Source organism: Bacillus rossius, chromosome 1 (genome assembly GCF_032445375.1).
Source record: "Bacillus rossius redtenbacheri isolate Brsri chromosome 1, Brsri_v3, whole genome shotgun sequence".
In the NCBI taxonomy this organism is placed as follows: domain Eukaryota; kingdom Metazoa; phylum Arthropoda; class Insecta; order Phasmatodea; family Bacillidae; genus Bacillus; species Bacillus rossius.
Window position 1 is genome coordinate 49418046 of NC_086330.1, and position 13679 is coordinate 49431724.

The 13679-nt window shown below is 35.7% G+C and overlaps 2 protein-coding genes across 3 annotated transcripts in view; one reads left to right on the top strand and one right to left on the bottom strand.

Annotated features, from left to right (window-relative positions):
- LOC134535770 (eIF-2-alpha kinase GCN2) overlaps nt 1-1365 on the top strand; it is a 111320-nt gene extending 109955 nt beyond the window's left edge. For both annotated transcript variants that reach the window (XM_063375020.1, XM_063375028.1), the window contains exon 29: nt 1206-1365. The gene's annotated coding sequence lies outside the window, so the exon portion shown is untranslated. The remainder of the gene's footprint in view (nt 1-1205) is intronic.
- A 1310-nt stretch (nt 1366-2675) lies between these two features.
- Nucleotides 2676-13679, bottom strand: part of LOC134535780 (protein O-mannosyl-transferase 2) — a 70218-nt gene continuing 59214 nt past the window's right edge. The window contains exons 17-18 of the mRNA XM_063375042.1: nt 7621-7732; nt 2676-2922 (exon numbers count right to left, since the gene is read on the bottom strand). Coding sequence (XP_063231112.1) covers nt 2817-2922; nt 7621-7732 — 218 coding nt within the window. The 3' untranslated portion in view covers nt 2676-2816. The remainder of the gene's footprint in view (nt 2923-7620; nt 7733-13679) is intronic.

Consider the following 13679-nt stretch of genomic DNA (forward strand, 5'->3'; position numbering starts at 1 on the left):
CGCGGAAGAATAGTATACTTCCCTGTTACCACTACCTGCATGCTTATAACCAGACGTCGATTTTTCCCGAAACCAAATAATAGATAATAGGGATGGAATAATACTACATTATTACTTAAAAGATTAAGACGAAGATCGTCCAAGAAATGGTCGTGGCGAACGAGCCATGGCCAACCACTTACCCTCTGACTTGAGGCGAAGCAAAGTTGTTTTCAAACCGACGTGGACCTGGCTTCCAGAGAGGTCCCCAGGCAAAAAGCCTCGGCCCCTCCCTGGAAGGAGGTTTTAACTACAAAACTGGGCCAAGCCGGGAAAAAAAAAAAAAAAAAAAACAACACGAACACCGGGAAAACTTATTCACAGGGCAACTCGCGGTCCCCTCCCTTCCCACAAGGAAAAATTGAAAAACAAATGAAGTCAGCTATTCCTTCTGCGCAGGCGCGAGCGAGTTTCCCCCTCTCCCTCTTGCGCTGCTCGATTGTTAATTTTCCGTCTACGTTTCCAAACTCGGACGCAAGATGGCATCACTAATCAGGACAGAGTCCTCGAAACGAGTACACAAAAAGCCTCGCGTGGCAGAACACACAGAACGACAAACAAGAGACTAGCGTAGCGCAGCGGGTTTTTCTGGAACGGCGTGTTGCAACCTCTCAGCAGGCCCTGGCCAGCGACCCACGAGAATTAGCAACCCACGCAGCCTCGCAAAAGCCCGCGGCGCTTGCAAACTTCTATCGCAGTAACCTATATTCCCATACCCGCGTGTCGAAATCAACCGGCCGAGCCTGGAAACGCGCACGTGCACCAACACGTTAACAAAAGTAAACTAAATTTAAGAAAAAAAAGTAATGAAATTTCCAGACCGCGACAATATATTAAAATGTATTGTAATTAAACATGGTATTCCAAATGAGATTTTTAATGTTAACAAGTTAAGCAGCATCAATATGGCAACAGTGGTCACATAGTGTGTACTGCAGTCTAAGCGTGAAACTTATTTTATGGAACTTAACTGCACATCATATATATGCAAATAGTACATTAGGCATAATGTTTAAGAGTCAAAAAGTTTCATTGCAGAATTATTGCAGGTTGATTTTAAGCCTGAGCAATAATTAGTCTAGCCAGTCTTCTGCTTTGTAAGTTTTGTGTGTTGTTAAATGTGAGTTATTGTTACCTAACTCCTTACTAAATACTTTATTTTCCAGGATGTAGCTGAATGGTGGACTGGTGGTGCCACAATATAAATGCATTAAATTATGAAGACTGGCAGTAATGTTTTGTTATTTTGTAATATTGTGTGTTAGAATCTGATTGTACCAAACAAAGAATTGCAGTTGAAAATTAAAGACTGATATATGTATGTTACTTTTGGTATTTTGTTCTGTGTACATTCACCATCATCACATTTATTCATAACTGAGGAAGGCAACTTTGTATCAAAAATTTTGTGGACCACTTAGTACAAATCAGTTAGGTACTGACTCTGTTCGTCAATTTTAGTCATGCTGTGGAGGGGATGGGAGTGTTTGGGATTGCCACTTGGTATAATTTGATTGCTAGCAAGGCTAGAGAGAGAGAGGTCCTTTGAAGAACATAGCATTAGGCTAGGGCCACACTTGCGTCCTGGTCGCCGCGACCAGGACGCGGTTATTTTACCTGGCCACGATCTGAGCGCTTGGCACAACTCGAGAGACTAGTTTGTGTCATGGCGCCACGTGATAAAGTACTTTTAGCAGTAGCAGTAGCAGTAGCGAAGTACCTGAATAAGAAACTTAGAAGTAGATAATACGGTGTTCACCCTATTAATAAGCAACGACATGTTGTCGGACAATTTCATACGTTCATATTTTGTATTATTGTAGTAGTAATTTTCCCTCTTAGTATAATTTCATATCACCTAAAATAAAGTTTTTCATACTTAAATTTTCTTAATGAGATAATACTGAATTTAATACAAGATTCGTAATGTGCAGTGTATGATATGCCATATTATTTCAATTTTATTCTTACCTTGTTCATTCTTTTCTTCGTTCGTCAATACATCCCACCTCTCCACTACTGCAACTGCAAGTTCTATCCAGATCTTGGAATTTACATCCCGGTTAGCATAGTCACGATGCTTCATATTCCACAGCGGGGTTCGCTCGTGAACTTCATTAATAAATAAATACGTATCAAACATTGCAGTAACAAGCAGTAGCACGGCGTGGCTCAGACTGATTGAAAACACTCCACTGTCCGCGCGACAGGCAGCGACCTGAGCGCCAATGTGGCCACCTTCATAAGAAATAAAGGCAAGCGTATTTGTCGCCGCGACCCGAAAACGCTCACTCGAGCGTTTTCCGACGTGTCGCCATGTCTGGCCAGCCTCATAAGAAAGTATGTAATGCATTAAAGCGACCTGGTCGCGGTGACCAGGTCGCAAGTGTGGCCCTAGCCTTACACGTCACATCTTTAAGGGTAGCCTGGAAAAAAAATAAGGTTTATCGCAGACCAAAAAAGCATTAGTGCTGGCTACCATATGAATAACCTAAAGCTAAACGTGTACAATTCACATGATTTTCTTTTCTGAATCACCAATCAGTGTACTTAATCGGATTTGATTTGATTTGGGTGATGAAAGGTGTAATTTGACATGGAAGCATAAGTATTTTTTGCTATAGGCACAAGAAAAATTAAATTAAAAAATTTTTATTTAAAAGAATATAAAAATATAAACACTATTTGAATAAATATACATTTCAAAATTAGTACAAACATAGTAACAAGGGTCCACTGTGCAGTTATCAGTTCTATAGCACACTTTCATATGGCGCTCAGAACTCCCACGACTCCATCCAGCGCAGACCATACATCGAGCTTTCGGGATCGGACGATGACGGCCCAGACATCCCGTAAGCCAATGGAGAGAACAAGTAGAAACTGCACAACAAATTTTACTACATTAGCGTGCAATTTATGCGCCAACATAAACCCTAGTCTCTCTCGTTTATGTTCTCGAAGTGAACTTGGTTAACAGCCATTTTTAGTGTCAAAATTACCGCAGTCCTCTCATCTTTCATCTTAACGTGCAAATTTGTTTTCCAATTTTCTAATCTCAAATGCTAAAATTGTCTTGTGTGTTGCATTGCATTTTATGCTGGAAAATATGGTATGCATAATTGTAACATAACTAAAAACTGAAAATTATTGTAAAAATAATTTTCTGATTTTAAATATCAGTCTAATAATTCATTATAATAGATGTTGAATGAAAATCGAACACTAATATCATTTTTACCAAAATTAAGGTAAAGCAAGCCTACCACAAAATTTAGTTTCTAAATTCAGTTTACAGCATTTTTAAATGCTGTAAGATTAAAACCTTAATTTACATTGTTTATTTTTTGTGGCTATTTTAAACATACAATGTAAACTAGTTAAATTAAGGTAAAAAACATTTCAGTTTTCCCCTTACCATACAAACTATTTGCTGGTATCACAGTAAAGTGAACTCAAGTTAAAAGTTTCTTTTCAATTCAGGCATTCTTAGTGTTTTCCTCATTTACAAAATTAAATGTTTAACCTACAACTGAAGTTATTACAAGTTTTAAACAAATGTAGTTTATATTATTATAAGGCTTGAAAGCAGGCCTGCAATACAACAGTGCATTCAGCTTTGGTGATTCCATTGATCATTTGTGAGCTGCTTTCACCATCTTAATGTAGCTGATCACCCTTTCCACACCATCATTGCCATGGGGAAGAATCAATATTGTTTTCACCAGTATTGAGAGCACTGGGAAAAACACTACACCATTTTTCTTATGTTGAGAGAGACTGAGCCAGTATGAATCCATTTGCTGTTTTGGTAAGGCTGCTCCAGGTTCCCTATTAATATTATAAATGTGAAAGTGTGTTTGTCTGTCTGTCCTTTCACGCAGCAATGGATCAACAGGTTTTTGGACCTGAGTGTGACATAGACGTATAATTATGAAATTCCATCCCTAAGGGAGTGAAAAAGGGGAAAATTCACTTTTATAATAAAAAAATCATAGGAGGTAGGTCACAGACACACAAACAGCGATTTTGTGTCATTCTCTATGTCCGTCACACAATAGTAAGGTCTGGTAACTTCCTATTCTTCTCCTTGGTGACGCTCATGGCTGCTAATAACAGTTTAGATTAGATCTTCATCAATAGATGGTGTTGTCTTGAATTTGTAACGCGCTATCGTTTGGTCGTTGTCACGTCTTGCCTACATATTTACCTGTCTTCCCAAAAAATGAAGCTGAATATTGGTGTCCCGGTTTTGCTGATGCGTAGCCTTGATGCACTGAGATTGTGCATTCAAAGGGACATTAAAATCAAAATTTTCCATTTTTCAAGTGTATGTCCTACAGACTTGGAACTCTGTAGTGATGTTTTTGTTTATTATGAGTAGTTTTGAACAGGCAACGCAGGGTACTCCAGCTAGTGTGAAATAAATTCATTAATTCTGTCCATATCATCTGGCTCAATTGCATTTGGAAACATTGTTGCAGGAATCATGAATCTTCATGTTCTTCATCACATCTGCAAGAGGCCATAAAGCTATTTAGTTCCTGTTTGATAGAATTTTCCTATATCCCAAAGAATTCTTTTGTTCTGTTCAATGACCAAATTTCAGGTTTCCAGGAAATATGTTTTGTGACCTACACAAATTTCTTCATCCGGCTGGTGGTTTTCACGCTTGAAATCTACTTTTGTGATACCACATGTCTGAATTATTGGAAACTTTACATAACTTGTTGCAAATTGCCTAAGCAGAACACACGTTTCAAGATAGAGTTTACGGATGTGTACGGTCTTTCTTGTTATGGTGTTCAATATTGAAAATCTTGGCAGAACATCTTAAGGAAGAAAAAGAAACGTTTAACCTTATCCGAGTGTAAAGTACTAACAATACGTATTGCATGTCAAACAAATGGCGGAAAATTCACATATACCTCTTCTATCATGCTTTACCTAATAAGTTTTTTGTTCTTTAGTATTTTATTGCAAGGTTATAAGATACAGTGGAATCCGTTTATAATGACATCGAAGGGAATTGACAAACACGTCATAATAAGCGGACGTCATACAAAGCGTTTTGTGAAGGAAAAAAAAACTGTTTTTAGGTGAATACTTATTTAAATTACTTATTATATTTAATAGAGAAACTTCTAACCTAAAAAAACACGTGTACAAACATAATACATATATGTACATATTTTTCATTTTTAAATTAAGAAATCTGTAATTTTTGTCTGCTTTTGTTTTTTTCATTTTATTGTAATAAGTCTCTAATACTATTGTGTATAGAAGACATCACCATGGTCAAATTACTATCATTTTCAATATTGCTATGAACAAATTGTGATAATAATTCTGCAGCCTTTAATGCCTCTTCTGCTGTAGGTAATGGTGCTTACTCGACTACCTCTTCCCTTTCCCCATCACTTTCGAGGTGTTCCCTAGCATTAATGTTCTGTACAATATTTTCATCGGTGGGTTCTTCGGATGTGAGAAGAGCACTATCGATGTCAACATAATCTTCCCACATTTCCGGTGCTGCTAAAGAATCTGAATTTAGGTTTCGTGACCACAAAGATAAAGGGATGTCATCTTATTCATCAAATTCATGTTTTGCTGTTTGAACAGGTAAACCATCGTGGTTTCCAATGAATCCAGTATGATTGAAACAGTTGTGAATGGTACTTTGTGACATTTTGTTCCAGGCATCATTAAACATCAGAATTACATCTAGCACCGTTATTTTCGTAGAAGAGTTGTTTTCATTAGCATCAAGACAATTAATCATTTTGAGCACAAGGTTTGATGTATTCGGTGGAAGGAAAGCAAGTGTTACAGACTTAAAATCAGTAACTTTTGGATGCGCCAGGCAATTATCAACAAGCAATAAATCTTTTTCTTCTTCTTCACCAAATCACGATCCCAATTTCAAAGCCATTTTTCAAAAAGCTCTGATGTCATCCAAGCTCTACGATTGTTAGCATAATCGACAGGTAACGATTGGTTTTTGTGACTTTCCCATAACGAGCAATTTCTTTTTCTCTGTACCACTCATATTTGCTGCTACCATGACAGTTATTCTGTCTTTCGACAACTTGCCTCCACTACAATTCTCACCTTTAAATTTCAAAGTTTTGTCCGGCATTAATTTGTAAAACAGTCCAGTTTCATCAGCACTAAAAATCTCATCATCAGAAAATTGTCTTCGTAGATTCGGCCACACAGACATCAACCAGTTTGTTGTTGAATTTTGATCAACAGATGAAGATTCACCGACAATTTTTCCCACCACAATGTTATATCAAACTTTAAAACGACTGATCCAGCTTGCAGAACAATAGTCGAGAATACCAAAACGCGTGGCAAAAATATTTGCCTTTACCTGTAGCATAGGGCCGCTGACAGGTATTCCCTTGTTTCTTGTGATTTTAAACCACTGAATTAATGCTTGATCAACATTTTCTTGTCGCGATTTTCGAAGCCTCTTCGGTTTCAAAACATTTGAATTGAACAATTACTTAATACGGTTCTTGTTTTTGAAAATCATTGAGATTGTCGAATGACCCACGCCAAATTCCTTTGTGAGAGAAGAGTTTGATTCTCCATTTTCTAATCTGCATATAATTGCACCTTTCTCTTCAATCGTAAATGCTTTACGGCGTTGAGATGACATTTTTTCCACAGGATATCACAAACAACAATGCGTGACCTTCAACTGTCAATTACTCACTGAGGTTCAAAACAAAAACGAGCCACGTGCCACGTCATCTGGAATTAACGAACATTGCTGAAGGTGTAAATAATAATTTCGGTCATTATAACCAGACATAATTTATAAAAAATGGGTCACAATAAGCAACATGTCACTGTAAGCAAAGTCATTATATCCGACTTGTTTACAAATAATTATATTGAAAACCAAATTTTGTTCTGTTATTACGTCATGGTAGACGGTTCGTCAATATAGGCGGAGTCATCACTGTAGTTGCCGCATCGACACCTGCGGTCACTTGTGAATGCTTAGTTTAGGCCAATCAGCAGTTAACGATTAAAAGCTGATTGAGACTTGGAAGTCACCGCTATGACAGTGTTTATTCCAGAGGCAAACAAACACCACAAAGGAAATCACTCTGGGTTACTACCCCTTACACGATTCACCAAGACGAAGTTGGCCTACATCTAATGTGCATAATTTAATTGTTGCCTGTGTGTGCAACTTTTCTAGCATGCAGTAAGGAAAAAAATCTTTAAAAAGAAAAAGTGGGTGCACGTTAATTAGTGTGTATTTTTACATCGCTTGCCTTTCCTGCTTTCCCTTTTTGAACCTTCCTGAGAAAAAGAAACAAAAGAATTTTTCATAGCATATTTTCTTGTGTTTGCTTCGTCTAAAGTTATGGCATCAGGGGTGCTTGCGCACAAAAATCTTTCCTACAAGTCAAAGTGAATGTGCAAAATAATTTCCAATTTTTAGTACTTAAAGGCTTACCTTACCTTTCTTATATTCCAGACAATTAAGATGATTGACAATTCCACAGTTACTCTCTGAATGAAACTGTTCAAGGCTAGTCATGCAGGAAGTAAGTGTACCTGTAGAAAATGATGGAAGAGAAGACGCCCAGAAGCCAGTGGTACACGGTGTGAGCCAGTCCAGCCGGCAGCAGCTGCGGTAGACTCTCCAGAGTGTAGCTGAGCACAACACCTGCACACAAGTATGCCTCACAGCGAAATGAGCATACCTACTTACCTTCCCCAAATAAGAATGGTGCAAAAATTTCATGTAAATATATAGAAGCAGTGTGAAAATTCAAAAAAAAAATTAATGTTGGTTCTAAAATTCAGTACCACATGTTATTTTCCTCCCCCTTTAAATTTGTTTTCTGGGGACAGAGGCCGAAAAATTAACACCTTCTCAGAACACCATTCTTTTAAAATTTACACTTTAAATGCTTTTCTTTTTCACCTAATTAGTTTGAAATGTCATTCATTAAAAATATTCTCTATAAAATGCCATATAACTGCTACACATTTTTTTTATAGTTTTCAAAATTGTACAATATATATATTTTCATACTTACATTCTCTCAAACAAATAATTGGTAAATGGTTGGCTAATAAGATGAAAACAAAGCAAGCTGTACACTGTTGAATTTTGCCCTGTATCTCTCCTCAGTCGGTGCTAACTTCTTTGACGAAGGCATCAAGAAGCTTGTGTTACGATATGACAAATGTCTCGATCGTTTTGGCGATTATGTAGAAAAATAAGACCCTGCTGAACTTTTGCTAATAAAATTACGTACTATGTTATCTAATTTTTTTTTATGGACATCTATACAAATATTTCCCAATATTCACATGAGCGCTCTAATAGCACATGTGCTCTTTCTCAAAAAAATGTCATGTGTGCGTGTGTGTGTATAAAGTTAAATACAGTTAGAAATTGATAAATTGTGAAGGAAACGTTTTTGGCAATGTGAAGAAAGTGACAAGAGGTAAATAAAAAGTGTTGACAGTATAGAAAAGCTAAGTATCTATTGCTGAAGCCATCGTGCTACTAATTAATAGAGACCCTGAAAAATGGTGAAGCGCGAAATTCACGAAATAACGTGAAAATTTGATACTTTTAACGAATTTTGCAACTTTCTTTTGATTTTGACATAGTCACGAAATTCACGAATTTTCGCTCGAAGTTCACCCTTTTTCGCACGATATTCACGCTTTTTCGCACAAACTAATGTCCTTATGTCGCAAGTTCTAATTATTTACGCCATCATAAACACAGGCGTGAAATAAACATAGACTGAAAGACTATTGCTGTGATATTATCTTCATTTTGACACGTTACTGAAATCCACGTATTCTTATTACTCTGTTTACAAGCATAAAATATTGCCATCGCAAATGAAAACAAAATGTAACAAATGTCAACAATCAATATGTACGCACTACCAACATAACAAAATTGACTCCATAGTTTTCGTGTTTTGAATAATGGTTGTTTCTGCCGCAAGGTGCACTGGTGTCGATTTTTCTAACCTAATTTAATCGCATGGAGCTAAGATGGCAGTCATTTTTGCGTGCACATATCTATGAGTGTTTACAACTACCGTCCACATTTTGTAAGTTTTGTGATACAATTGAATTTGTGGCTAAGATGCCGAAAACTTCGACAATGTTTGATCGCGAAAGAGAGATGAAATCGGATGATTTTATATTTTTGATCAGCGGGACAAAATTATGATGTGCAAGTTCTGCAACGTGCAGGTTGATTGGACACGCAAAGACACGTGCAAAAAGCATGTGGCAAATGACACACACAAAACAAAACAAAAAAGACAAGACAATTATTTTGTCAAGCATTCTACCGTGTCTAAACAAATCTCAATAGGCCACAGCGTGAATAAAGCAAACAAGCTTGAAAGTGCAGAAAACAAGAATTTGTTTCTGATTTTGTTAATATGATGCTGTAAGTTAACATTCCTTTGGAAAAAGCTGATCATCCAGCTATGAGGGAATGGTGTAACACCCATGTTGAAGGTTAGCCTTATTTATTTAGAAATGTTTTCCCCCTCTAATAAAAGTTCATAAGCATATGTAGGCCTACAATATTATCGATTAACTTACCTTTAGGCCCAGCTTACCTTTACTTCAAATAAATATGCAAGTACCTCAGATTAACAAACACATAAATAGGATGGATTGCATTGTGAAATGGTGAGCACACCAAAAGATATTTTTGACTGATTGATTGATGGTTTGACTCTGTAATCCAGCAGTAATCTTGAAAAGGTTAGGTTAGGTTTGGCGAAGAATTGTTTTGAGTAAATTAGCCCATTAAAATTTTCACCGATAACCTTATAAATGCTACCTATTTATAAGTATATTGTAAGTTATGTATACATTTTAGGTGCAGGGGATTTGCCATCATCAGCCAACACACTTAGAGAAACTTATATCCCAAAAATTGGCCAGGCAAATAAGGAAGCAGTAAGGCTATGAGGGTTTTTTTACACAGCCAATGGCATAAGTTTTTCACAATTTATCGGGGTCTCTACTGATTGCTTATTTTTACACCAATTTTTTGCACCGCTTTTGTCATTTTTTTACACCGAAATGAGCCAGTTTTATTTACCATTTTCTGCGGTCCCTACTAATTAATTTTATGGAACAAAAATCTTTTATTAGTGAACAGGAACCTAAATAAAAATTTGTGTGAAAAAAAAAAAAACCAAACAGGCAAACAAAGCTGATGGATATATTTACAATGCTGCCTCTAATTCAGTTTTTAACTGCTGCATGTGTAGTAAAATCAACAATGTGTGGTAATAAATAACTTAAGTTCTGCAATACATATTTTTTAGCCAATTTGTTAATTTTTGACAATACAATTTTTATGTTTACCATTGCTTCTTTGTAAACCTGATACAGGTGTTTAGTTAGGAATACAAAAAAAATTTAGTTTTTTTTTTGTATGTCATATGTGGTTCTGAATCAGTATTACTGTATAGGGATGCTATTTGATACAACTAATATACCGATCTTTCTAGTAATTAGGGATGGGTCGGTACCGGTTCTTGGTTCTCAGCATTTTAACCGGCACCGAGAACCGCAGCTAAAATGTCGGTGCCGGTACCGGCAATGGCAATGTAGCAAAACCCTTTACGAAAATAGTCCTTCACAATAACTTAACTGCAGCATGAAATGGCTCAACTCACGTCCAATTCAAATATGAATTATTTTTTTGGACTTCGGTGGAATAATATTCATCTCTAACTATAAAATAAATAACACGTGAAAATATTTAAGGTTCTCGCCACATCTGTAAACAAAGTACGTTTTACAATCAAAACATAACAGTTGAAGGTGCCATAGATGTATATAGTTCATAGAGGTGTGCAACTCTATAACGTGCCTCAGCAGAGATGTGAGAACAGAAAGACGCCATGTTTGTTTCAATTTGTTTTTAAAAATAGGCAATTAATTGAGTCGTTGACACGTAAGTAAGGGTGACTGGCAGGGCCGCTGAGAGGATTTGTGGGCCCCTGGGCAGCTGGGGTAGTAGGCCCCCTTCCTTTTTATTACATACCACTACTACGTACACCATAAGTATATATGGTATCGTAAAATTGCATCCTTCATTTGAACATACATAACAAACAAGTTATGCAAAAAAAAAAAGAGAGCATTTGCATGTATTATCTCAGTGCACTTTTACATTGTTAATCCCATCAAAATACAAATAATAATTAATTTTGATGTATATATTGCTAAAAAATATCTTAAATGGTACTCAGAAATTGCATTATTATATGAGTGTTTAAAATACATAAGTTTTATTAATTTATTCTGAATATAAATATTATTAAAATAATTTAAAGTAATAATACATTTTATTACTTCGAAAACATCAAACACATTTAACCACGTTCATTACATTGAAAAATTTGTAATACATATTAATAAATTATACAAATTAATTTAATACCCTTAGTTCGATGCTAAATCATAAATGACATGAATTTTAAATAACAATGATATATATTTTACATCCTACTAAAACACAATTCAAATATCATATACTATATAAAAATGTCTAAATTTAATAACACTTCAAAATGTTTTACAACAGAATTGTCATTACTTCATATCGAATCACTACATTCTGAATAATCGTACACAGTAGTGTCTTATTAAAATTTTTAAACATATAATGCATTTAAAAGGATTATGCTACTCAATAATATTGATTTACAAACAATTAAATAGTTCAGAAGTAATCACAACAAATATGTTTTCCGTGCCTTTTTAAAAGCAAAATCGTTAATTGCATCGTCGTAGTTCAATGACCGAGCGAGATCAGGCTCTAAGGCAATCAAGGTGAGCCCACTAATCCTTTCCTGAGACATGGTTGAGCGATGTACATTTTTTATTTCCTTCATTTTGCTGAAGGACCTTTCGACTTCGGCAACTGTCACGGTAATTGTGCAGAACACTCGAACAGCGATACACACGTTTGGAAATAAACTATCCAATTTTAATCTCCGTAGTGTGCTTAAAAGCTGGATTGGTTCCAACTGGTTTGGACCAATATTTGAAACATGAATTGATATGAGATGTTTCATTTCATCAGATATCTCCATGATATCCAGCCAGGGCCCATCACCGCATTCTTTACTTCAGAAGGGGGAGTCTAAATGGCATTGACCCCACGTGGAGGGGTGTACGGGACCAAGCAAACCTATTGTTCTTGTACCTGGCGTTCCCATTTCTGCTACTACGCAAGTATTTTGGTGTGAACTGAATGTTACAAGTACTGCTCGGTTAGGTTATTGGTTATCGGCTGTAGTTTTAGGAAAACACAAAACAAAAAAAATATATATATATATATATATATATATATATATATATATATATATATATATATATATATATATATATATATATATATACATATATATATATATAATAGTACAAAATGTTTTAATAGCAGGGAAAAAATGTTTTTCCAGCCATTTATTTTCCACTTCCCAGCCGGACGCCCGGGCCCCTGAGGCTACCGGGCCCCTAAGGCTACCGGGCCCCTGGGCATTTGCCCCTTTTGCCCCCCCCCCCCTCTCGGCGGTCCTGGTGACTGGTGTATTGCAAATTCCACAGAATATTTGTTTAATAGAATTAATGATTGATTAAAAATTTTCCGTAATAATTTTCGGCATTATAAAATTTTATGCATTTTTTTGTGCATTGCTTTGGAATGTAAGTTCACTGCATCTGCAGCCATCTAGTGTAATGGCTAGTAACTTTCTCTTTTAGACAAACAGGATTTTTTTGAAGGGAGAATTTACAAAATGCTTGTTGACACTTGTAAAGTATAATTATTCTGGCCAAATAGAGCAAATTGTGTAAGAAATGGCATCAGAAGTGTGGCAGTAATTTACTGTTGACTGTGCAAACAAACTGAATTCAATGTAGGCAATAAGTTTGATAGACAATTTAATATTTTAATTCTTTGAAAGTTCACCATCATTGTATTTATTTCCATTATTGTAACATTTTCTTTTTATTCCTATGTTTTAAAGGAGGGTGTATGTAGATTTCTTGAAGTAATTACTAGATTAATATAGTAAATTTTAGTTTTATTAAGGTTGGTGTGTTTACTGTAGCTTGAAAACTATACTAAACCTTTTAATTTGCTTTGATAGCCTCTTTAAAGACTGAATCATTATGCCAATGCATTTCTTTGTAAGCATACAATAAAAAACATTGAGGACAGAACAATACAAAAAAATAATTATTTTCAGTGTTATAAACAGTAAATTGTTGAAGATTAAGTCTGGACACATGCTTTTTAGTGCTTTTTTGTAGCCAAAACAATAAATAGTTTATTACTTAAAACACCTCATAAATAATGTGTGAATAATATTTATTTTATTTTTTTAAGTCAGAACCGAGAACCGAGAACCGAGAACCGATTTTTAAGAACCGGTACCTAACCGAGAACCGGGAAAAAACAGGAATTGACCCATCACGACTAGTAATACAGTTTATTTTATGCTTAGTGACAAATTGCCAAATTGTTAACATTGTCTTGGAGAGTTTATGTTCGTTCACATGTTCTATAATCTGTAATTTTCTGTTATTTGGACTGGGCT